Genomic DNA, 25,715 nt, shown 5'->3' with positions numbered 1-25,715 from the left:
GTGACTTTTACTACCTGTCCTATATAGAAGACAAAGAGCATGATTCCTATATAGAAGACAAAGAGCATGATTTAAATGTGCTTGTCATTGCTGATTTTTCCCTCTGTTGGTATAAGGACACTTTAAAAAATTTTAATGGCAGATTTTCTTATGTGGCTCAGCTGAATGGCTTCATATTAATTTTTAATAATCTCTAGAACAGTTCTATTTAGTTTAATGAAATTCAGCAGAAGTATGCTGCACTAATAAGCTGCAAACCGTTAATATTTAGACGACTTTTGCCTGTCTGGTATCAAAGGTCTTCCTTCAACCATAACATAAGTTTTCAGGTATAAACTAGAGGGTTATCATTTAAAAATAACACAGAAAAAGAAGGACATCCGAGTATTCAGTGATATAAGGATGATTAATGGTGACAACTACCAGCTACATCTATAGTGGTTTATATTTTCATACATCTGTGAAAAAAATAAGTAATCCTATTCTGTGGTTTATAGACAGGGTGGACATTCATGAGTTTATGAAGGGATATAAAATAGTATTTGTGGATATACCTATGATCTATGATGCTCTTTCTGCCCATTCCATATTCCCTGACTTTTAACTACAAAGACATTGCTTCTACATAACCTTATACAGTAGAATAAGAGAGTCCTCCAGCTCTTTTGTCATCTCTTCCACAAACCCAGGCAAAAAAGAAGCTTAAGAAAGAGATAGTATCTTTTTAATGTTTACTATTGCAATGATTTTTGTAGCTCAACGGGTGCTCCATTATGTTAATAGAAGAACTTGAAATGAGTAGTTTACAGCTAATTAGGTATGTCAGACATAAAATTAATTTATAAAATTGCCCTTGTATTTTCATTCAAAAGTTTTCATAATAATCACTTGTCACAGATAAATATTAGCATTTCAATAGGGAAAGAAATTATTACAGATGTATATAATTATTTTACCTTTACCTAAAGGTTATTTAACCTTTCTAGCTAAACTCTGGCAATTCTGCTTACAGAATTGTTTGAAACTTTGGGCTCAAGCAGCTCTCAATGGCTCAGATAGCACTGAATAGTTTCCTTGGTACTACCAAAACCTAATGCTATGTTTTAATGCACTGAGGACAGAGGCTGCTGAAATAAATGAGATATATAGTCACAAGATAGCTCATATGTTACAGCTACATCTTTTCATTGTCTGATGATTTTTTCATGCCTTTTCAAAATTCATAATGAGTTTTCTCAATGCATTCCTCCCAGGTAGATTGGATAATGTGATATGAACTCTGAATAAGACATTTTTCAGTTTTGTGCCTTGTTTTAAATCTGATAGTCTTACCATGTGTTATCATTATGGACTAAGTATTTGTATCTGTCAGGTCATCCTTGTACACATTAGTATTCTATCTACATTGTCTTTCAAAAAAGCAGAGCTGTGAACAGATAACTGAAAGAAAGAGCATTCATCATGCTAATGTGTCTCTATTCGACTACTTTGAATTTTGCACATGGTAGGTCCTCCTTTTGCTTCAAAGAAATACCCCTAAAATCTAACTAACTGCAATAAGAGCCTACGGGAGACTTTCTATTTATATGAAAAATCACACCTTTTTATACTTTTTGTGTGATGTTTTAACTATATAAGTAGTGTTGCATGATAATCTTTCTAACTCACTTCCATAATTAGGTGGGAATTTTTCACGACTCATAACATTTCTAGGATTATCTTTTGCAAAGCCCTGTGGTCCATATTTTCCTTTCTAAATGTTTGAAAGGAATGTGATCTGCGTAAAATGTGAAAGTGATAAATTTGTTCACTTGGGCAATATAAAGGTTTTTGCTGCTGTTTTCAATAAGAAATTGAATGATGTTGAGAAGAGCACATTTTAAAAACATTTTTCTTATTTATTTGCATTCTGAAGAAACAAAGTTGGTGCATATATGTATAATCTAGTGTATCTGAGGTTTCACCAAACCAGATATGCTTTGACCTGTATTTTATTTTTGAGTCACAGTTGTAGAACCTTATATTGCATTAAGACTTTCATTCTAAATTCCACTTTTCTTCTTCCATCTCGCTCGTGCTTTTTCATATCACTTCAAAGTTTTTACCCATAATGTGTTATAGAATTAACATCATCTCTCATTTTTACAAAGAAGGTTTCTAAGAAATCTTGCATTGTGCCAAACATATTTCAATAGGCGACTTCATCAGAAGTTGACCACAATATACAGAAAAAAATTATTCACCAGATCTTTAAGAGAACACAGATATGTTCTTAATTGTATAAAGAGCAGTCATAAGTTTTTCTGTCAGACCTCAGTTTTGTCCCCTCCATGCCAATAACCTCGTTTTCTCTCCTGCAGCTAAAACAAATATATGTGGTTAAAGTGACAGATTTCTGGGTCTTTGATGTTCCTTTGATAAGGAATTAATGAATGATATAGATACTTATTTAAACGTGTATTTTCAGCCACTAGGATTGCTCCAAATGTTTCAGAAGTACTAGAAATCTACTCTTTCTCCTTCTTCTATCTGCTTTCACTGAAAAACTTCAAAAGATAGAATTCTATTTGGAAGACGGAGATATAATTTGCATCCTCCTTCTGCATCCATAAGCAGAAACAGATTTTAAAGAGTGGCTGAAAGAATATAAATATGAAACTGCACTGGAGGGAAATGGAGGAGAAGTGACACAGAGCTGAAGAGACATTGCTCTGGACTTCTGCTTCAGGCTAAGCTGTCCTGCCATGTACTATGCAAAATGCACCACAATCCTAGTCCCATGAAAAGAATGGGGAGCATCAACCTTTCATTCCTAAGAAGGGGCTCATTTCCATCATGAAATGTGCTAATTGGCAATCCAGGTGCCAAGGAGAATAAGAAACTGCTTTCACTGCAGACAGAACTAACCTAATGAAGCCAGAGGAGCATGCAAGGACTCTTTGCTTTGGGAATGGAGTACACCTATGTCTTTCTCAAAGTCATGGGTAAAACATATCTTATAACTTTTAGGATCTTCTGAAAGGTCACCCATATACCTTGATTGCACACTTTTTGCCTTTTGGTGTTTGCTGCTTACTTTAGCTAAGGTAAGAAATTTATTAGCTCGATATTGTGTCTTCAATTCTCAGTAATAAAGTAGGTGGAAATATTTTTTTTTTTCAAATGGTGACATGCTTTGCTGATGTGCTCGTTGAGGATGTATATTTTTGAAAGATTTTTGAAAGCAGTTTCACATTAACACAGTATAAAATCATAGCTGTTGCAGCTTATGTAGAGAAAGTGTGTTTTTATGTTAAGAAAATATATTTTAAAGAAAAATGATCAAAACGGGCTGATCAGAGCTAAAAAATGTAATAATTTGGAACAATGCAGGCAAGCATCTTAACGGGTTTCTTTTCTGTTAGAAATGTAAATCTCCTAAAAAGCATTGCCAAGCTGTAACAAGTCCTTTATTCCACAAAAACAAAATGATGTGGAAAATGAATATTGCCCTCCAGCAAAATTACCTTCCAGGTTGCCCAAATGTCTCACATTGTTCTCTCTGTCTCAGGCTTCCCCTTCTTCCTCACTTACTTAGCTGAGGCAAAGGCAAAGAGATTTCTTAAGAGAAAAAGAGTGCAGTAGTTTCCAAAACAGGGAAAAGAAATATAGGTGATCATTTTACCTTTCTCTTCATGACTTCAAAAAAGGGTGTCATTCTGCTTCGCCTCTTTCTCTTTGAGATGGATGGATGTTTTAAAATAGAAGTGAAGGTTGAATACTGTGGGAAGTCATCCAGAGAGATTATTTGAATGTGTATTACGGATGCGTGTGTCTATCAAAAGGCAGAAAATTACAGCTTTCTCACTATAAAGTCCTGAAAGTTATAAGATATGTTATTACACAGACACTGAACTAACTGGGTAGAGTCAAATGAAACCTTGCCTGGATAATATCAGTCGGGTTTGTACTCAGGAAATACCAATAAACTTGCAGCAGATTAATTTAAATATTTATCCAAGGAGACACAGAAGGGAACAGAGAAATTCTGCAGTGGTTGTCACGAACAACTCTGCACCCCTTGGTTATCACACAGGATAATCACTGTTGTGTTAATTTCCCATCAGAAGAAAGGAAAAGAAAACTTGCCCTGTGGAGAAGATGGAGCGTCCTTGTGTCAGCTAAAGCTCACCAAGTACGGCAGCAAGTACACAGCAAGCATGGGTTCAGCTCAGTAATGAGTAGTGGTAGTGTCGCACTTGTGCCCCACAGGAGATCAGAAAGGCGGGTTACGCTGGTGCTGATCCATGGAACTTTCCTGCAGGATCAGGCTTCTCCTTTGCTGGAAACCATGTTCTACAAAAAGGGGCATAGTTCAGCCATCTCTACCATTCCTTCAACTTCACTGTTTGCACGCTATATGCTTCTTCATTTATCACTATTATTTTTGTTAATATCGGAGGACAACATCTCTGTGAAACACCTCTTTCATTCGGGTCACGCTTTCGATCCCTTCTGGCCTCGCTGTGGAGGGAACGCTGCTCGCTGTCTAGCTGGTGTGCGGTGCTGCTGCACCTGCAGGGCGCCGGGAGCCGTGAGCGGCGGCCGGGCATGGGCTGCTGCCCAGGAAAGACGAAGACGATCCTGCAGCACAAACCTGCTGAAAGAAGGTTCTTCCCTGAGGGCATGGAGGTGGGCAGGAGAGGATGATGGAAGGCAAAAGGGAGGTGAAGCAAATATGTACGAAGGGCGATTGGGTAGTGATTAGTTCCTCCTTTGATGATTTTGGAGACTGACAAAGGAGAACATTTAGCTTCCTGCACCACTTAGAGCTCTGGAATTGAGGAATAGGCAGAAGTACAGGGTGCACGGAGTCCCTTAGGAGACTATCCTGGTGTTTATGAGAGACTAACATTTGGACTCGAAGCGTATTTTGAATCCAAACATCATTTGTATATTAGAGCCCTTTCAAAGCCCAAGCGGCATCTGAACATGAGCCGGTACACTCCACTAGCTACCACCACTGCTGTGGTGCAGATGGCGGCATGTCTGCCTCGGGGTATCGCTTGTAATAGGGAGGGAAGGTCTGCAGTTGCCAGAAACTGAATTATCAACAGCCGAGGGTCTGAAAAAGTAGAAAAATTAAATAGAGATAAATCACAGAGTGCTGATGGCTGCCGTCCAAGTAGTTTGAAAGAGCCAAGTAACAAAGCAGCCAAGCTGCTAATCCAAATATATAATTTATCCTAAAATTATTTGGTGCTCTACCTGACCATTAAAAATGTGTTGATCCAGAGCAGCTTTATGTGCAGCTAACCGAATTTGCTTCAGAAAATATTTCCAGAAACAGTGGCTGAATTGATCTGCAACGCTTTTCTGAGCTAAGTGAAAGCAGGAGCGAAACCAGGCCTGCATCGTCGCTCTGATTTCACGCGGCCGCTGTCCCGCTGTTGGTGCTGGGGCGAGCCTGCTGCACCAGCCTGCTCCCAGCAGAGCTGACCTATTTCCCCAGGCGGGATCAGCTGCGCTGCCCGTGCGTGGCGAGGCAGGGAAGCGGGACGGTGCTCGGCGGCAGCTGCCCCTGCGCTGCGGCCTGCACCGGGCCTGCTCGCGCGGCGATGCGGGATGAGCTGCGTCCCCTGCACATGCGGGATGAGCTGAGTCCCCTGCAGACACGGGATGAGCTGAGTCCCCTGCACACGCGGGATGAGCTGAGTCCCCTGCAGACACGGGATGAGCTGAGTCCCCTGCACACGCGGGATGAGCTGAGTCCCAAGCAGAGGCTCACAGAGGCACCAGGGTGGGAGAGCACCTGCTACAAACAGTCAGTGTGGTTTCTATATGTCGTAGCATGCTGCACCAAAATTTTGCATCAGCACCTTTTGATCTTGTAGTTCTGCTAACCCAGAGCTCTGCAGCAATTCAAAACGTGGCGTTCAGACCCAAGCCTGCTTTTAGGCTTAAGGTGCCATAATAACACATTTAATTGCATAAAAGTTATTATCTGATTTCTTTTGCAATATGTGGGGTTTTGTCTTTCCCAGAGTGCTAGTTTGGGGTTAAGCAGATTAAAACCCCTTGCTAAGTGTTTAGCAGCAGGTAGCAGTATTTAGCAGTGTACTGCCAGTTGCAGAACTCTACTCCCATTCTTTATAGTTTCAGGGATCACAGTTACCACCGTGTCAGAAATAATGATCTGTGGTGAGGAGAATTTCTAGCTTCTTCATTAAATTCAGATAGTACATCAAAAAGTGTAGCAAGAATAATTTCATACATTATTAATTCCCTGCAGAGGATGTAAAATTTGAAAGAGGTCTTGTCTTTCTGAGCTTATGTATCTCGGGTAAAGTAATGACTAGAAAAATCCAGTTTTGCCTATATTTAAGTTATACTTGGTGTAAACAGAATCTATTATTTTTCTCTGCCCTTCCTCAAAAGCTTGTCCCTGAAAGGAAAAAAACAGTGCTGTGGCTTTGGCTTCAAAAAGGACAGATTTTTACCTACTGCTGGTTTCCTCCCTGCTAACTAGACAGCAGATGTACACAGGAGTGGATGTGTATTTTTGTTACTCTTTCTACTGCAGCTATTCTTCTTTGCTTACCAATCCAGCAAGCTTAGCTGCTATCATTGTAGCAGCTAATGCATTTTTTCTTATCTTGCCCTCCTTGTACAGCTGAGAAATGGAGGTGCTGGGGAGGAGCCTTCTGCTGTGCTGCAGGATTAGGCTGTTCTTCACATTCACAGCGGAAAAGAGAGGCTCCTTGAGGGACCGGGGCAGAACATCCGAGCTGGTTCATGCATTATTTCTAGCGAGGGCATGTGCTCATGCAAGCAGCCGCGTTTGTGTCTCTCATACGAACTGCTTTCTTTCTGCAGTGATTCTGCAAGTGCCCAGTTTAGTTGTCAAGATACCAAATAATCCAAACAAAAATGAGATGATCAAAGAAAAAATACACCATAGCTCTTCTGAATTAATATAGGTGGGTTCTAAGACAGCTGCTTAGCAGTGCCTATGAAGAAAGGAGGAAAAGGGGAAAATTTATTTCAGGTACCACTCAGTTTTATATTCTCAAAGGTGAAAGCTCAGGGGAAAGACAGAGGGACACTGAAACTTTGAGACTGGGAGTCTCTCAGCAACAACCATAACTGCAGATCTTATGTTATCTGAACTGGTGGTCTCAACCTTCCTGTTCATGGCATTTTCTGTGTTTAAGGCCAACATTTCCCAAAGCACCTAAGGGAGCCGGAAGTCCAAACCCTTACAGAAATAGCTTGAAATTAGCTTCATGAGGGGAATTCACAAAGCCTGGTTGCTACTGCACGGTGACTTGGAGCTTCAGTGGATGAGGATGCCTTGCAGATGGCAGGTGGGTCTGGATCTTTGTGTCAGCCCTGCAGAGGCATTTAAATCAGAGGTGTGGGAGATGTGTAAAAGAGAGAAAGATGAGGTTTAAGAGGGAAAGGGACATGAGAGGAGATGAAGAATAGAGAAGTAAGTAAAAATACAAGATTCAGAGAAAGCAAAAGTGTGAAACTTTCCTAAAGATAAATTGATTGGAAAAGAAAGAAAGAAAAAAAAACTTTATTATATACATAAATTATTGAGAATAATACATATGTACATATATATGTGCACAGAAATAAGATGAGAAAAGAAGTAGTCCAGAGTACGTTGCAGCTTCTGAAATAGGACCCAAGACATCCTGGCTCTGTTCTTGGCATTTTATTCATCTGAATGCTTCTTTTCCTAGCACTTTTGCTAGGTGGTAATATCTCTGCAGCAGATTAGTAGCTGCAAAACCCCCTGATTTATAGAGGAGCTGCACAACTGCTAGTTCTCACCTGGGATGCACAGCTATGCTGTAGTTATTGTAGAAATGATAATGTCTTCTCACACAGTTCGCTTAAGCTCAGTTATGTGATAAACGCATATAACACAAATACCACAACTGTCTTTACCTGCTTTGACTGTCAGGATGCATTCAATTAGGGCATTTAATGATATCTCAATTTTTATGTTAAGAAGTCACAGTTATTTCAGAGGTGTCCATAATATGAAAGGAATTTAAACACTCCCTTCAAGACTCCTTATCTTTGTCCAGGATGAATTTTTGTGTTACCAACCTATCTGCAAGCCTTTGGCAAGATTTTCCTGGAAGTTCTTACTCCCCCTCTCTCTCTTTTTTTTTCCCTTAATCTTGAGTACTGTGAATAACATTGAGTCATCTCAGTTTTTTCATTCTTTTTCTGTTTGTTCATTATTAATTGAATCTGAAGGTTGGGATTCAAATCAACTCATTTTGGAGGTTTACGATACATAGGTTTAAATCTGAGTCAGTGTCCCCAAGCTTCCTTTGCAGTCTGTGGAAAGAAATAAGCAGTTCTAGGACATGATTCATCTCCTCTTAAACTAGATTTGTGAAACAGGTCAGATGAATCATATCTTAGAAGCCCTCGACAGTGCTAAGCCTGCTTAAGCATGAAAGAAGGACAGCCTCGTCAGGTCTGGACAAAAGGGAAAACCAAGACTGTTCATCCCGCCTCTCTGAGACAAGGATAACAGCAGTGCTGCCCAAGGTGATTTATATTCCACTGCCATAAGCAAAAGAATTTCTCAGGTAGGGGTTGGCATGAGCTGGCACAAACAGTTACACCAGCACGCAGGTGTGGAAGGAGTGAACAAAATACTCTGAAGAAAAAGGCAGCCATCAAAAGATTGCTAGGTCTTTTTTTGTCCTACCTTTTTCCATATGCATCTTTGTCCTTCTGCAAGGTCTTGAAATTATACAAGTACTTCAATTTTTAGGCTTTGCAATCCAAGATGCATTGGAAACGTGCAAGTTCACAGCTGAGAAATTTGAAAGAAATGATAGCTCCGGTTTAAATCAGTTGAAGATTCAGCATCTTTTCTAGGAACACTTTCACTCCTAGCTTGCTGTGAAGCACATTTTCATTTTGTCATGTTGCAAAAGCCTTACTGACTTTGATCTTACTTCATAATATACACTATAGAGAATACTTTCTTTCCATTGAAATTATTTAGGTGGTCAAGACAATTCCATGTTTCCATGATTTTAGAGGACTTGGGGTATATTTTTCAGAGGACTTCATGAGTACTTTGTACATGAGTACAAAACTTACATGTTTGACAGTAAAGAAAAACATTTTTACAGCTCACTTATGTTTACAATAACCAATTATTTTAGATTGTGCATTTTGAAAGTCACTTGGTCATAAGGAATAAGAAATATCACCGGGAAAACATTTTTTTTCCTGTTTCTTATTCTGTTTTATCAGATTATTCTGTATCACTTCTAATACATTATTCACTTGACTTTCACTCCTGATGGAGTGCATCAATGAGGACACAATAAAATTGTCACATAGGTGCCATGTGTTTTGAGGTTTAAAATGAGATACAGGTCATGATCTGGATCTAACACACTGTAAGAAGTTAATGTCATCTAAGAAGGAAAAGCAGGATATCTACAGTTCACTAAGTACAGTGATGGAAAGAGTCTATTTTCAATACAAAATTCCATTCACCACAGAACAAGATGAAAATAAATCTGAAAGTATGTCTATTAGCAATGAGGGCATTATAGACCATCTTTGGTCTATAAATAATGAATCTTCAGATGCTCACTGTGAACTCTTTTGTCCCCTTGATGCATTTATCTGAATCTGTTCTCTTATATGGATCCTCTGGTCCTCTCAGGGGGAAGCAGACATCCTTAGGGATAAATGGGAGCAGTGTTGCCTTCCTCAGTCTCACAGGAGATAAGAGTGTCCTCTGCTGTGCATTTTTGTGCCAAATAGCAGCTCTGGAATGAAACTGATGTGACCATATTGTCTTGCCTCCACTTTTCCAGAGGTTGTGAATGGGACTATGATGTTACCCAAATTGCATTTGCTTTCAACCTATGCAAAGCACAACAACTGATACAAGAAAGGGTGGCAGAAAAGGTCCCCAAAGCAGTTGTGCTATTGGGTGCAAACCTTCCCATAACAGCAGTGAGGATGTGAGAGGACTGCAGACAGAGACTTGGGTAATGAGTCTATGAGTCCACCTAAATCCTTGTGGAGAGAGAGATAGCATCTAATTTCCAGCAAACATGTAAGAAAACTCTGCATATATATAGCATCTTTGCTATTCTACAAACAAAACAAAACAAAAAAGAAAACAAAAACTCCTTAGTCAATAATCTGGAGGAAGTTTTATCCCCTGAAAGCTGAGATAACCTCCCTAAGAGTTAGCTATGGACTCTTGCCTTGCTGTTACCATCTGATTAACTTACTCTTCTGACAATTTGATGGCAGCTCATTTATTTTTTTTCAATCCCTATCCTGCTGAACAAAAAATATCAAATATTATAAATCAAAACAGTATTTATATATTTGAAAAATCCCATGTATGCCATGTGTAGAATTCTGCTAAAATGGCATCATATTTAAATAACTTCCCATCTTGCAGTACGGATAAATTAGAATAGTAACACTCAAGTAATTCTGGTGCTTTAAATGAACTACATCTTTTTAATACTACTGTTATGCCACAGTGCTCTGGGAAGGAGCATGAATCTATCCACAGGACACTCCTTTAATGATCTAATATTTTGGCAGTATGGGGAGTAGCTGGTAATGGTGGAAATGAAAGTGTGGTTCTTACTCTGGAATTTTGCTAATTTGCCTACCAATACCAAAGAGCTCCTGCAGAATTTGAGTTTAACAATTTAAAGGATCCCTGGAAAGATCACACACTTCTCCTAGGGAAGGTGAAAGTGGCTAAGCCAGATTGCTCCATTTTTGAGAGAAAATGCCTTTTTGTTGTTGTTACTCTGCCACCTCTGAAAGAAAATACCTCTCAAAAAGCTAAACTATATTTTTTCCCCCCAGCCATTTCTCTTAAGTTAAAGAAACATGGTTAAGAAATGGTACTACAAAATGCTTTTTTCAATTGCTCTTTGAGGAGAAAATGTTGAAACGATTTTGAGGAAAAAAAAAAGAATGAACTTCTAATATTTGCCCAGTGAGTTTCTATTTATGTATTGATCATCAATAGAGAGCTGTGTTTCTTTCTTTTTTTTTCTTTTTTTTTTTTTTTCACTGAATGGGCTATTCACAAAGGCTAGCGTTACACACCGGAAGCTCATCTTTTAAATTGCCTTTAAAGTTATTGGCACTAGAATGGATGACTCAGATGTGACGCTGAATTTAGGTGTACTCGTTGGTCTTCTGAAAGACTGTAGAGCAACTTGTTTAACTCAGGTTGTGAGTGTATCCTTTAATTACCCAGACTTTATGTTCCTTAAATATGCTCACAATTTTGATCCATCACACTGCATTTATGCACTTTTCCATATGGATGTGTTTCATCTCTCCTTTTCTTTTAATAGTATATCATAGGCACCTGCTTAAACAGTTCATCTGTGCTAGAGTTACCCATGATTTACTATTTCTATCAACAGTCTGTAAAAGAACAGTGTTCTGAAGAAAATACCACAAAACTATTTAGGCTTATGCGGGACAGAGGAGAAGACTGGGGAGCGACTTACTTAAAAAGTATCCAGAAAAAGGAACAGCCTTGTCCCCAGACAGGTGCATATTTAAAATAGTTAGCAGTGTTAAAGGCCAAAGTTCTGAAGACTGTCACCATGACCGCAGCTGGAATCAAGGCGCTATAGGTGTCATTACATGCACTTGGCTTTTCTATGCATTAATTTTGTAATATCTAATTCCTGTGAATCTTGGCTGCTTACCCAGAATGGGAGTGATTCTCAAACGTAGGAGACAGAGGTGTCATCAAGTGTGCAAGTTTGAGGGTGGGAGAATAGCATGAATGGGAGATGCTGTGTTTTCTGCATTTATGTAGAGTATCTCTCATCGTGCTCAATATATAATTTGATGTTACGTGCCTCATTTGCCTTTTTTTTTTTTTCCTGAGCAACCATTTTAAAGCAAGCATTTTGTAGCCTTCATGCACCTCTATGAGCAGAACTTACACTGTGGCCCTTGTGTCAGTTCTGGTCTTTGTAGAAAAAATCTTTTGATGGGAGTGATGCTGTGTCAGCAGGGGCTTGTGTGCTTCCATTGATACATATTTTGTATGCTGATAAGCCCCAGGTTTGTGTTAGATGAGCAGAACCACCACTAGATTTTGCACTTACAGCATTATCATATAACGCCTGGTTTCTGGCCATAGTCTTGAGCTCAGCTGGCCAGGATTTCCAACTGACCAGCAGTCCATTCCCTTCTCTTGGCAGCCCTTTTGATCTAGAATGGTCTTTCTTGGGCTGGAAGGCATGTATAAGCAGATGGCAAAGCTTATACAGAAAACTGAGTTGGTCCTGGGACACCTTATGCTTCTGACAGTCCCTTAGGCAAGAAGAGGAAGATACTAAGCTTGTCTCTGAAGACTGGATCAGCCAAAGCCACTGTTTACCAGTGCCAGCAAGGACAGTGCATTGAGCAAAGGGAAGGATGCTCCAGTTAGTGCAGCTTTGAATCTTCTCCTCCTCTCAGGAACTTTTTCTCTCCCCAGAAGAGCAGTTTCTGCTAAACAACATTTCCTTTGCATCCTACAGGTGCTTAAAAGTACAGTCAGTTCTTCCAGGAACAGGACAAAGTCTCTCCTAACTGCTCTGTAGATGCCAAAGTATAATTTTGTGAGGCAGAAGAGCAGATGAGAGGCTGAATTCCTGGATACTCTCTGTGTGGATATGGCAGCCAGAGAACAGTGTTCCTGGTGTGAAGCTTCTGAGCTGGAATACGTGACTACTGAGCACCATTTTTGATGACCTTTTCTAGGAAGCATTCCTTGGACCTTAGTAGAGAAGTAACTTCCTTCCTGCTGATATTCTCAGAAATTGGATAGATTTTTTTATTACTTAATAAGTTTCTGACAATTGAGTCCTCAAATTACAGCAAAATAAGAGTAAACTCTTTTTAAGAGTCTTAAAGATTTTACCCAGCATCTGTTAAAGATGTAATTGATTTCCTTCATTGAAACGATTAACAAGACAAGAACAAGAGACATATCCTCTAGAAGGAAGAAATACTGACATGTCTGTCATTCCAGAAGTCTCTGAAAGCAAGGAAAGAAAGAGAAGGAAGGAGAAAATAGAACAAGGTAGAAATTAGAGTATTTCAGCACCATTAATGTGGATATTCTACGTGTAGACTCTATTCCCCATTTTTATTCTTAAAAAAAAAATGAAGAAAAGAGATTGATTAGTTTAAAAAAAGTTTTATAATATTAAACTCAAAAACAAAATGACCATCCTTATAGGTACATGAATGATTTTAAGACTAGTGGCAGACAAACTGAAGAAATAGCATTTCTAAACGTTAACTTTGGTAAGTGCACAACTGTTTGCATGCTGTTACTGTACATTGTTACTCATGTTGCTCACACCTTGTCCACACATAAAACTTCTTATTATTATTGTTCCTAAGCAGTTGTTCAAGACACATTGATAGTTAAAGTTCAGGTTTGATCCTATGTTCATGATTAGATGCTGGGCTTTATTAAAAAATGTTAAGAAAAAATTGCTTGGCTAGTAAATTTTTCAAAGCTTTAGAATATTTTGAAAACTGGCCATTGTCTCTACCTTCTTGTGCTTCATTATGCTATTAAAAAAATACTCCAACTATGGCACAAAGAAGAAATTTGTATCTGTTTGCAGCTCTGCAATTGACTCACCACATGACTTGGAGGCATTTTTCTGACAATCTCTCTGGAATGAAATGGCATCTGAGTCAGCAAGCACCTCATTTTGGTGAAACGACCTACCTGGCAAAGAAGCATGATGCAGGAATAAGCATGAATAATGACTTTGGCCATTATTGTTTCTGCCCCATAAGCAAAAAGAGGAAATTTGGTTTGGGTTTGTTTGTTTTTCCTTTCCAAGCCATGTTCTGATCTTTGATGTAAAGTGCTTTACAAATACTGGATATGATGACACACTTCCAAAATAAGCAAGTAAATAAGCTTAGTAATGATAGTATTGCTGTAGTACACTATTTGTCTAGGCACAATATAGTCATGACAAAAGACAGTGTTTGCCCTGCAAAACTACAGAATTAAGGGATGGGAGACAGTACTGGTCAGCATGAAAAGCACTTGTCTTGCCACACTAGCTGCCTAACCACAGACTAAATTGCTGTAGGCAATGCAGAAGAGGACAATTTTGAGGCGAGATGAGAGGGGAGATTAAAATTTAGCTTAGGGATGTCTGCAGGGAACTGCTTTCCTTGCATGCAGTGGCATTAGCAAAATCCAACACCTCCCAGGTGTTGAAGATGTGGTTGGATCCTGCATAAAATGCTGGTGATGATGGAAGTTCCGTGTATTCTGTACCTAGGTGATTATTTTTGCATTGAGAGGAGAATTCTGGGAAGTGTGCTGAAGGTGACCCTGCTTGAGCAGGGCAGGTTGGACTAGATGGTCTCCAGTTGTCTGTGATTTTGTGACTCTGCGATTTCTCCACTGGTCGTGTGGATTGCTGCCTGTTAAGAAGCTGATCTCCCTTTCCTTATCTCTTTATTGGCTGATGTGTCTGGAGAAATAGAGCAACAGTAGATTCAGTATAAGGATTCATTCACATAGATCTTTACTCTGTTCATTGTTGCATTATTTACTAATAAGTTGGTATAACCAGATTTTGTGTATGTGAGCAATTACAGTGTCATTCATGTGGTTTTATGTGGCTGCCAGGCCGCAAGAGGATTGACCTAAATACCTTTGTTCTTCATCAGAAGTTAATAGCTTCTGAAATTCCTTATCACTTCCAGATGCAGCAAATCAGTTAAATTAAACAAAATTGCAGGTCTCATATAAGTCTGTAGGGAGCTTAAGAAATTTCATGGTCTTATCCATCTTTTAATGTTGTTCTAATGGTATGAATTTACAGCTACTTAGAAAACTCTTTTGCTTTTTGAAACCAGTTTTGTTGATTATTGAAAATGGTATTAGATAATTATACAAACTCGCTAAGACCATTTCAATAGACCGATGTCTGAGGTCAAAATATACAAGCTATTAAAGATGTGTACTGCATACAACTGAAGGAAATGTTTTCCTATAAAGGACTGCAATAAGAGCTGTGAATGTCTTCTGTTACTTAGCTTGCTGCTGTTCTGTGCAGGCCTTGCTCCAGCACTGTTGTAAAGATATGCTATAAAGTGGCATTATAGGAGTGGTTGGTGGCCTCTGTTGTGATGAGGTAAAATAGGTTGGTGGACATGCTGATGGAGAGGGCAAAGCAGTAACAGAAAAGGTCTCTTAACTGCAGCCTGTTTACTCTGTCTAATGCTTTCACCAGGCCACACGGTGCGAAACAGGGAGTGAAACTGAACAACAGAGACAAGAGCAGAATTTTCAAATCTGATGAGTTTAAAATTCTTGAGGGATATAGGTAATTTTTATTTGCTTAAATAAATTGTTATTTTATTTTATTTTTAGGTTTCTAGTAAGGGTCTGTGACTAACTAATGCTTTGGATGACAGGTGTTTTTACCGGAGATCCACTTTCTTAGGAAAAACACACCGGCGTTAAATATACTTTGAAACACACAGAAGATAAACTTAAAAACACATAGGCAGATATATTTGGCATCAGAGCCAGACAAACATTTCTGTGCCAAATATGCTTTCCCTTCTCCCCATTGATTTTTTGATATTTGCCCCCTTTGATACTCCTTTTTCATAGAATCGCAGAATCATAGAATGCTCAAGGTTGGAAGGGACCTCTAGAGATCATCTAGTCCAACCCCCCTGCACACGCAGGGTCACCTAGAGCATGTGGCACAGGACTGCGTCCAAGCGGGTTTTGAAGATTTTTATGCTCTGTCAGTAGCACATTCTTGATGTGAAAAATGAGTAGCTTGAAGATAAAAAGAAAAAAAGGAAGAAAAGAAAGAATCTTGTGACACTGGCCTCAGCCATAGTTTTCAAAAGCACTGTATATATTTACAATCTTTATTTTCCCGGTGACACTATCACAGGAGTTTTTATTGGACTATATAAGTGTGTTTTTGTATCATTGTAAATTATATAACTCTATTTTCTATTTGTTCGTGTCTTCTTTCACAGTGGAGTTTTTATACTGTGATTTGGCTTCCATGAAGTCCATACGGCAATTTGTGCAGCAGTTTAGAGCAAAGAATTGTCCACTCCATGTCCTGGTGAATAATGGTGAGTTCTGCTTTGTTTTTTCTTCGTACCCCTGTAGGGGAAGATGTTGGAAAACTGAGCTCTTGCCTATTGCTTTCCATTTCAGGGAAATTATCTGAGCCATCCCACAGAATGCAATATCAGAATTAACAGAGGTCATTTAAGAGTTAAATTTCATGAATGACTGTCAGCTGAGTGGACTGGTCCCTTCAGTGCTACCCCCTTTTTGTGTTGTTACCGAAAGTCTCTTTCATTTGCAGTGGTTTTATTTTAGCTCTTCAACACTAAAAATCACACGATAAACAAGAATGGGAGCATCTCTTTAAAAAAAAAAACAAATCATGGATCATTGTTTTAGAAAAACCTGCTCCTTCACCTCCCGCTACCTTCTCTCTCCTTATATTCCCCCTGCACAAACACAGATGTTTACCATAGCATGGCTGTATGTCGGACTGGGGGGATTTAATCCAAGTGGAATGTAATCTAGCAAATTCCCCAGCGGGCCCAAGGCAGTGACGGTTTAGACCACGGCGTCACAGAAAATTGCCCATAGAGCTGCTCCCTCAGTGGTTGGAGAACAAATTAAAAAGACAACATTTCTCTTGTATTCATACACTTGTCAAATGAAGCATGTTATTCTTAGGGGTTTAAACTTTTATTATTCACATACTTGCCATCTAATTATGTTTTATAGCCCTGATATTTTTGGAAAAAGGCTTATATCGTAATTTTCCTCCAAAAAGCCCCTCATGTTCTGTGTGCACGTTCCTAAAGGGGAATTTTCACTTGTATATTTAACTAGAGGAAAAGCCTGCTGGCAACAATTTAGGCTTCTTTTTGAAGCTTTCGGCTGTTATATGTTGATGTTCTCATTTTCCCAATTATTTGCATGTATTTTTACTAGGGCATCCCAAATAACCCTTTCTCTTTCCCTATGCACCTTCTCTCCCAGCAACAGCAAATGTGCTGCAAATAAATAATATTTCTACATTTGTTGATCCCTTGAAGAGCTCTTAGTAACCTAAGCAAATATGGCAATAAAAATTCAAGAGTGTTTTATATCCTGATTGATGTGAAACATTCATGAAATGTTCAATTAAATGTTCATTTTTATTTGGTTAGTCAAAGTAACCCACCCTTAATATTTTAATTGTGCAGTCATTAAAGATATTGGATATTTAATCCTGGTTGAAAAAAATCCTTCTAGTTTCACACGTCTGCTTTTAAAGATACAAAGTGTAGCATCAACATGTTCTTGTGGGAAGGGTGTTCACACATAGCTTTGCTTGGCTTGGCATCTTCATTTCTTTTTCCTCATTAAAGGAAGAAGCACAGCACTCATTACAGACCCAGCCCAAAGTGTTACTTTAGGAAATGGATAGCAGGGAGCAGGTTTTTAAAGCTGTTATTTATTTTCTGATTGGTTGCATGTGGGAAGCAGAGATATGCTTACTACAACCAAGTACATCTTAATCAGGAAATAAAGTTACATGGGAAAAAGTCTATTACATGCTTGATATGATATAAGACCATAGCCTCATTTGGGAGAGAAGTTTGAATCTAATATTTGCCTGTATGAGTCTATATTTTTATGACCCACACGAAAGGCATTCAACTTCACGCTGCATTACCAAATACTGACAATTGGCAAGATAAATCAGTTGTTTTAAAAAAATCCTTTCAGAAATGACAATGATGTAATGAATATTCAACTCTGCTTTTATTGAAGTTGTAAGAGAACCACAGAGGTAATCATACTCAAAGCTACTGTAAAGACTTCCTTGTAGTTAGGTCAGTCCCTGACCTTTACCTGACAAGCAACCAAGCTCCACATCTAAATTTTTCTTTTGCTTTTTCCTTTGTTCTTTTTTTTTCTCTTTTATAAATAATCTGTAGTATCATTTTTGTTGATAGTTCTTTAGTAAAAGCCCAAGTGCTTTCTTGGTACAGGAAAAGAAAATAAACTTATTTGATGAAGGAGTAATGGCCTGATCCAAAAACCTTTGAACTGCTTCTACCAGCCTTACATCAGTATTGAGTGCAAACAAGGTAAAGGTAAATGCTGATGTTTGGGCTCACTGATGGGCTTTTCCTTTTCCCTCTTTTTTCTTTTTCTTTTTTTTTTTAAATGATGCATTTAGGAAAGAGATCAAATTTGAGTGAGGACTGCAAGGCTGTAGGGACTACTCACCTAAAAGCCTTCTGTCAGTTACCAGCTCTGCTGCCCCCACGACCTGCTCCCCACATACTGGAGCAGGTCCCAAGGAGATGACAGTGCTTGCAGTATTAAATGTTTCATGGGGATGAGTTGTTGAGCATGTTGTCAGTCAGTGTATATGCTGTCAGAAAACCTTATTGTCAATAGGGAAGCATTTTGTTAGATGGCTTGGAGGGTTATTTCTTATAATCATACAGCTCCTTTTCTTATGTCTCAACATAGATAGCCAGAATAAGTAGTTTCTTAATATCACCTAGTACTTTATTATTTCTTACAAGTCTTGAAACTCTAGAGTTCTTGGTATGGATAGGGCTTATGTTTTGCTTTGTGGAAAAATGGAGAAGAGCCTGCTGGTCAGACATCTGCAAAATGCATTTGTAGGGCCTCATATGCTTTTGAGAGTCTGACACAAAGTCTGATGAGGCTAACAGAAAGTCTCCATTAGGTTTTGGAAATAGGGCTTTGTGTGGGTCCCATGACTTCTGAATCAGAACATTAGGAATCTAATAAGAATTTTCCTGGCCATCTTCATAGAATCAGATACTTTATTATCAAGGACCTTACCCTCTTCCTATATTTGATGTAACAATTTTGTGCCAAGAACCATTGCATTTCATTTCTTTTTACAAGATATTAACATTAATTGCTTCAGATATATTAAATATTAAATAAAAATATTAAAATATTTTACACTGATTAATAAAATCACATTTATACATAATGATCTACCTATAACGTATCTCTATGAATATGTGTACTGAATGTATGTGAAGGTCAGGGATGTGATGTGACTTGTGTGAGCCTAATAACCAGCCCATCATTTCCAAACAACCATGGAAAGTTTTTGCATAATGCAGGGATACAAACCGTGAAGTTAGCATTGCAATATTATAAGGACTGTAGATTTGGTGTGAGTTGCCATGGTAGGTAAATAATCAAAGCTCTATATCTTATCCAAGATCATTACAAATTCATCAATGTCACAGGTCACCGATTATTAAAATAAAAAAAAAATTGTTTTTGTTGCCCATATCTTGCCTGTTTCGGGGATCTAGGTAGAAATTAATTTAATAGCAAGCCCGTTAGTTTCAATATATTCTTCTGAAGCTAGACACACAGATTCTCAGGAAATTCAGTAAGCTTTAGATATCTATTTTGTGCACTTTGAGAAATCTTATGTGAACATTTAGGGCCTCCAAACTGCAGGCAAGTGGCCTGCCTGTGGCCACCTCCTCTCTTTTTGTTATAGTGGATTTTAGCATTTATTTTTACTTGATAATTTCTAATTTGAAAGGAAAAATTTGGTTGAATGCACATATGATTACAACTGACAAATGTAGGCCTGTTGTTCCATTACTATGCTTTCTGTATGCATCTGTAATGTACATGCTCAGTTTTTGATTTTTAAAATGAACAAAACATATTAAAGGTGCAAATAGAGTACTGCATAAACATTTCGAAAAATATAATGTGTGAGTAGTACAGAAGAGTGGGATAAAAAGCTTATGACATACAAAATTAATGAATTTCTCTGGAAAAGAAAAAAGGAAAGGTGATTGCACCACAAGCAGTTTAGAATATTTAAGTTGATGAAAGGTCAGAAAAAATGTGTCTTTAAGCTAATAATTAGGTATTCAGTATCATTTTAAAATTTAATTTTACTTTTGAAAAGTACAGTATCTTTATAGATTTGGAAAGTATTTAGTGTATTACAGCATCTACAATAGTGTAATTAACAAATTCATAAGGATAGTATTGATGTTAACATGTATCCTAAGTCTACTATCTTCCTGAGGCTGCCGAGGGGACAGAGGGCCCATTAGCTGTAATTACTGTTTCATGTTGGAGAGATTTTTCCCACCTGAAGTCGGTCATTTTCTTTTGCATGCTAGAAACAGTTCAAAGTATATTTTATATATATTTCTGCTTACACATTTTTGCAATACTTAATGATCTTCAACCCAGCAGAACTAGCACCAAAATCACAGCACCCCTAGGGATAACAGAGTATCTACAAATACCAAATGTGCCTCCTCTAATTCATTAACAACGAAATACCAACTACTCTGTTGCAGTTCATAGAATCATTTGTTCTTTTGGCTACAGCTTAGGAAAGGAGGCAAAGACATTTGGAATACTCCTTGGCATGTTTGCACACACATGAAAAAGAGTTTAAGAGATTTTAGTATTTTATTAGTCCATTGTAGGTGGATTTCAGTTAATATATTTCATACTCAATCCTATATAAACCATTTACAAATCAATAATTTGAAATTGCTGCCTGATTCAGAGGTTCATATTCCTTGTTTTGTAGATCATCTGAGAAATCTCAGTCTCTTGACAGAGTGAATGATTTTTAAAAGCTTTCCTATGGCACAATAAAAGCTATATCAGTAGTTAAACTTGTGAAATCTATATATTCCTTTGTGTACCTATACACAATTCAGCCATGAGCAGTCCAGGCATAGTCCTTTGCGCAACCCATTTAAGCAGTCCCTTGGATGCCGTCACAGTTGATCACATGTTAAATTCTTTTTTGTGTTTTTCTCCTGAAGAAATATGAGATATAATGGATGGGAATAAGTGGATGTATCAAATACAAGCAGCTTTGTACCTATGTACCCATTCACAGCTATCACTGATTAGTTAGGTTAACTGCAGCTTATGTTATAGTAGTGGGATCCAGAAAAGATCCCATCCCATTGTTTAAGGCTCGAGCCAATACCCTCCTCTATAACAGCTACATCTTGACAGACTATATAATTAAACTGGCAAACTACAGAAAAGTGAAAATTCATTGGAGAATGCTAGTGAGGAGGTTTGCAGTTGCCCCCTGGGAACTGGAGTTTCATCATAAATGCTTTTTTCTCCAGTTATACAGGAAAACTATGGTAAACTCAGCAACTGATATGTCATGAATTGATTACCTCATCATCTTCCATCTTTATACTTTCTTGAAGACAAATTAGAGCAATTTGTAGGCAAAGCTGAAGTGGAACAGGTCTAGATGGAGAGGGAGAAAGAGAAAAGGGGACATATAGAAGGGCAGAGAGTCCTTAACTTGTGTGTAAATGGATAGATAATAGACACCATGGGAAGTCTGAGCCTCGCAGAGTTGGAAAAGGCAGTTTGCAGGGGCTTTAAAATGGATATTCCATGAACAATGGGCAAAAGGGCACTTGCATGTAATATTCATGTATTCAAGAATTAAGAGATGCTCTCAAGGTCAGATTGTTTTTGCAGAAGCCTGGTATGTGACACATGTCATTTAGCCAAATGTTTCAGATGTTATCTTTCTAAGTGACTGTAAATTATGGGAAGATTTGTTCACTACAACAAGTTATAAGGGTTAGATACCTTCAGTACAGGAAGCGGCCAATCTGAGTGCGTTTGTCAGACATAGCAGCACAGTGAATTGCTTAGATATATAACCCAGTTTATTCAGAGCCATTGAGTACAGGGCAAGCCCAGTACTTCCTTAGTGCCCAAATTTTTAGCAGCAGTCACCATCCAGAGCTTTTATTATAATTGAATAACATTATTGTCTGCCAGCATGTTATCTATATCCTATCTAAAGAAATCAGATTTTTTTATAAAATAATAAATGTTAGAAGAGCAACTTTAGGCTAGTTTGGACTGTCAAATTGCAAGGATTTCGTTCATAAAAATCCTGACTTCTTTTTGATACTATCTTTGTCTTTCTAATTATTTTCAAAGCTTTTTCTCTGCTTATGTTATCAAATATTTTGTGAAACAGGAGATGTCTCAGGCTCCACATGCTTCAAGTTTTTGACCCACTTGCTTTTATGTCCTGAATGTGAATTTTTTATCAGTGGAAGACAGATACAAAATCCAGCTATTGATGGATTAGAAAAACCAACCTGTTCTACTGAAGTGTAGGACGTTTTGCCACTGGCTTTTCCCAGAGGCAGGAATGAGCCATGGTTTATTCTTACCTAATCCTCTCATAGGTCTTTTTTTTTTTTTTTTTTTTTTTCTTAATACACATTGGAAAACAAGCTATTTTGTTTCTAACAGAACTTCCCATTGAATGAAAAAGCCAAGATTGACTTTCCTATTATCTGCTTGCAAGTGTGGTAACTCATGGCTATGCCTAATTCAAACAACAAAACAATGGCAGACAATAATTTTAGGAAAGTTTTTTTTTTTGCCAACTAGACTCCGTTATGAATTCTGACTTATTATGGTGTAAGAATAAAACCTCAGTTACGGATATTTTATTCTTTTAATTAGGATATTTTCCAATAAACTAGCTAGTGCTTTATGTACTCACTGTGTAGCAGTATGAGACTGAATCAGAAAATGAGGATTACTTTTCAAGGAAGTATTTGCAGCCTTTTCAAATTTGTGCTGAACCTACCAAGATTTGGTGGTTTGCTGCTTTAATGGCCCTTGAATGTAGATTGTCTGCATTTTTTTTCTATTCTTTTAAACAGCTGATAAACTTAGAACTTGTCTTTGCTGGAAAGGTGCATTACTTTATCTCTGTTATCCACTTCTCCTTTGTAGGCATTATAGCCTTCTCTGGGACAATTAGCAATAGATACTATTCAATTTTCAGTTCTTTGCTAGTTAGCCAAATTTTTAATGTTTGGGGTAAAAATGTTCATATCGAGTATCTGCCCCAGACCAATTTATTGCTATTTATTTTTTGTAATGCCAGTAATGCCAGCTAAAAGAGTAAAGAGTTTCCAAGAATGATAAGAAAAACATTTCTTTATTTCTTTATTATTTATTAGGATATCAAAGAAGATGCTGATTTTTTTTAAAAAAAACTCTAGTGTTATCATATTTTGGAATGCACTTAAATGTTAGCAAATGGATTCATGTCAGAAGTGGACGAACATTTGCCACTTGTAGAATCTTCCCATTCTGAGTCAAGTCTGAAGCATTGCATTTGCAAATAATCTTTAATAACTAAAGGACTTTGCCTGTCACATTCTAATTTGGGACTGTGCAAATTTTTCCCCTGGAATCCCAACCCTCAGCTGCGGGGAATAGTGTGTGCAGGGAAAGGCAGTGGTCCTGGCACTGTGGCCATTCTCTTGTGCTCCCATTGACTACCTCTGAGTTGTGGTGGAGGTGAGCACCATGGCTTGCCTAAGGTCTCTCCAAGCAGTCAGGGGGCTTGGCTTCTCTCCCACCTCTGTGTCTGGTTTCTGTCCCGTGCAAAACAGACTACTGTGTAGGGAGAGGTGGATGGGAGGTGATCTGCATCTGAGTTTCATCTCAGTATAGAGCTTGCATTTCACTGTGGAGCTGTGGCGTCATTTCAGCACTCCCAGGACCACTTCCTGTGGCTGGTGACCATGTCTCACTGAATGTGCTGGCTCTTGCATTTTTAGGCATAAGGGCAAAACCTGTAGTGTGTAGGATGAAGAAGCCTGCTCTGATTGCAAAGCTTCCAAGAGAGGTAGATTTGTACAAGGAGTTTGTGTGGGCAGAACTGAAACAGAAAACAAGCAACTGAGGATTTAAGGGTTTAGACCTTTCAGACTGGGGGTCACAAGGGAGACAACAGAAGATTGATTATGCTGGAAATGCAGGATAAATTCTTACTCAATATCAAGAAATTCTTACGATAGAGCAAGTACGAGGGGAGGGAGCTGAGGCGGGTAGTGGGAATGAAGGGTGGCCTTATACATGTTTGAACCGTAGGCACGGTCCCTGTACAAGTTTGTAAAACATTAGACACCAAAGAATGTGAATCATCTTGAGGAGTGGATTCTCCACTGTGCACAACCTGAACCAACCGTTTCTTGCAGCTAGGGAATTCTTGGCACAGTAAAACTGTGTGTGGGTTTGCTGAGAGAAATTGTTCCCTTCAGAGGGCATGTAATGGGAATCTCTCTCTTTTGCATAGCGACCAATTTTGACAGAACTCACAGAAATTAAATATTTGAAACTGAGCAGGGAGGCCATACGCTGTTGCTGGTGGTCCCAGGGCCACAGATCACAGCGCTGAGAAACGGCGTCTGAAAAACAAGGGCAGGGCGAGACAGGCATGTGACTGGCAGATCCCTACAGGATACAGCGAGAGATCTCACGAGATACGGGCACGGAGGAGTTAGGATGGCTGGGCAAGAAAGCGAGGGACAAGGCGCTTGCTGTTCGTATGGCAGCACGGAGACAGACGTAACCGACATGCGTGTCTGGGGCCGAACGTCTCCCCTCCTTCCCTCATGGGCGTTGCTCATAAGATAAGATCGGCGCTGGGTCTCCTGCTCCGGGCGGCAGGGGCGGGAGAGCAGCGTGGCTCCGAGGTGAGGCGGGCTGGGAAGAGGCACCGCCGTCCTCGGCCTCGGCAGGGCCGGGCCTCACACCGGCCTGTGCGGCTGTCAGGGAGCCAGCGCTGAAACGGGAGCGTGCAGGGCACGGCCCCCGTGGCACGAGCTAGGGGCAACTTGCTCAGCCCTGGAAGGGAGATCTGGGCAGATGCACATGGAAGAAGCTTCTTCTGGGAAGAGGCAGGAGAATCCCATTTTGGATGCCAGCATTTCCCTGCTTTCGACAAGAGGTCATGAAACCTGGTTTTGTGGTGTCCGGTCCCCCTCAGTGAAGATCCACACAGTGGAGAACGTCCTGCCTCTCCTGAGCCAGCCAGACTGATAGGGATGTCCTGGCTCTCTCTTTGAGGGGTCCCGACAAATGATGTGGATTTTAGGTGCTGTCACTATGCCACATGACAAAGTTCCTTGCTTTTTTGCTTCCTCCTCCCAACACTGTTTTAAGAAACTGCATATGCATATATTCAGAGCCTTGTAAGAAATTAAGAAGTACAAGAATTAGAGCTACCTACACAAGTCCCTCTGGGGAGATAGGGCTGTATCATTAGAGATCTATAACAAACTTAATCAGTTTTTTAACCGTTTGATTGCTTGTCTTTTTAGCTTTTGGGTATTACTAATCAAGTTTCTGTGTGTGTTTGTGTCTCTGCTTACATTGGTTTTCTCGGATACAAGCAGAGGTACAGAAGCAGCACAGTTCTCTGACCATAGCTATGCAAGCGTATATGCTTCATAGTGACTTTACAACAGTAAATTCATCCCTCTACAGCCCAAGCAAGATACAAGTGCAGAGATATTCACCTCTATAGCTGTCCTTATTTAGAAGAGTAATGGATTTATGCTATTATACAGCTACATAAATCCATTGCTAGAGTTTTTTGTTGGCATATGTGTGTGCAGAGTACAGCTATTTTGGAACTCTATTTCGCCCTGTATGCCGGCATTCTGGAGGAATAAGAAACGCACTACTAAGTAAATTGGCTACACCAATACAAAGCTTACCTCTGGAAATACTTTGGACTTTCGTTAGAATAACC

General features: G+C 39.0%; 1 protein-coding gene across 1 annotated transcript in view; it reads left to right on the top strand.

Moving 5' to 3' along the window:
• DHRSX (dehydrogenase/reductase X-linked) overlaps positions 1 to 25,715 on the top strand; it is a 167,361-nt gene that overhangs the window by 87,988 nt on the left and 53,658 nt on the right. Inside the window, exon 4 of the mRNA XM_088521845.1 lies at positions 16,072 to 16,173. Within this exon, the coding sequence (XP_088377971.1) occupies positions 16,072 to 16,173 (102 nt within the window). The remainder of the gene's footprint in view (positions 1 to 16,071; positions 16,174 to 25,715) is intronic.

This window comes from Tinamus guttatus, unplaced genomic scaffold (assembly GCF_059628265.1).
Source record: "Tinamus guttatus ecotype Peru unplaced genomic scaffold, ASM5962826v1 Tinamus_guttatus_pri_ptg000134l, whole genome shotgun sequence".
NCBI classification, from domain to species: Eukaryota; Metazoa; Chordata; class Aves; order Tinamiformes; family Tinamidae; genus Tinamus; species Tinamus guttatus.
The sequence above is the reverse complement of the archived record's forward strand: the minus strand, read 5'-3'. Positions and strand labels throughout refer to the sequence as shown.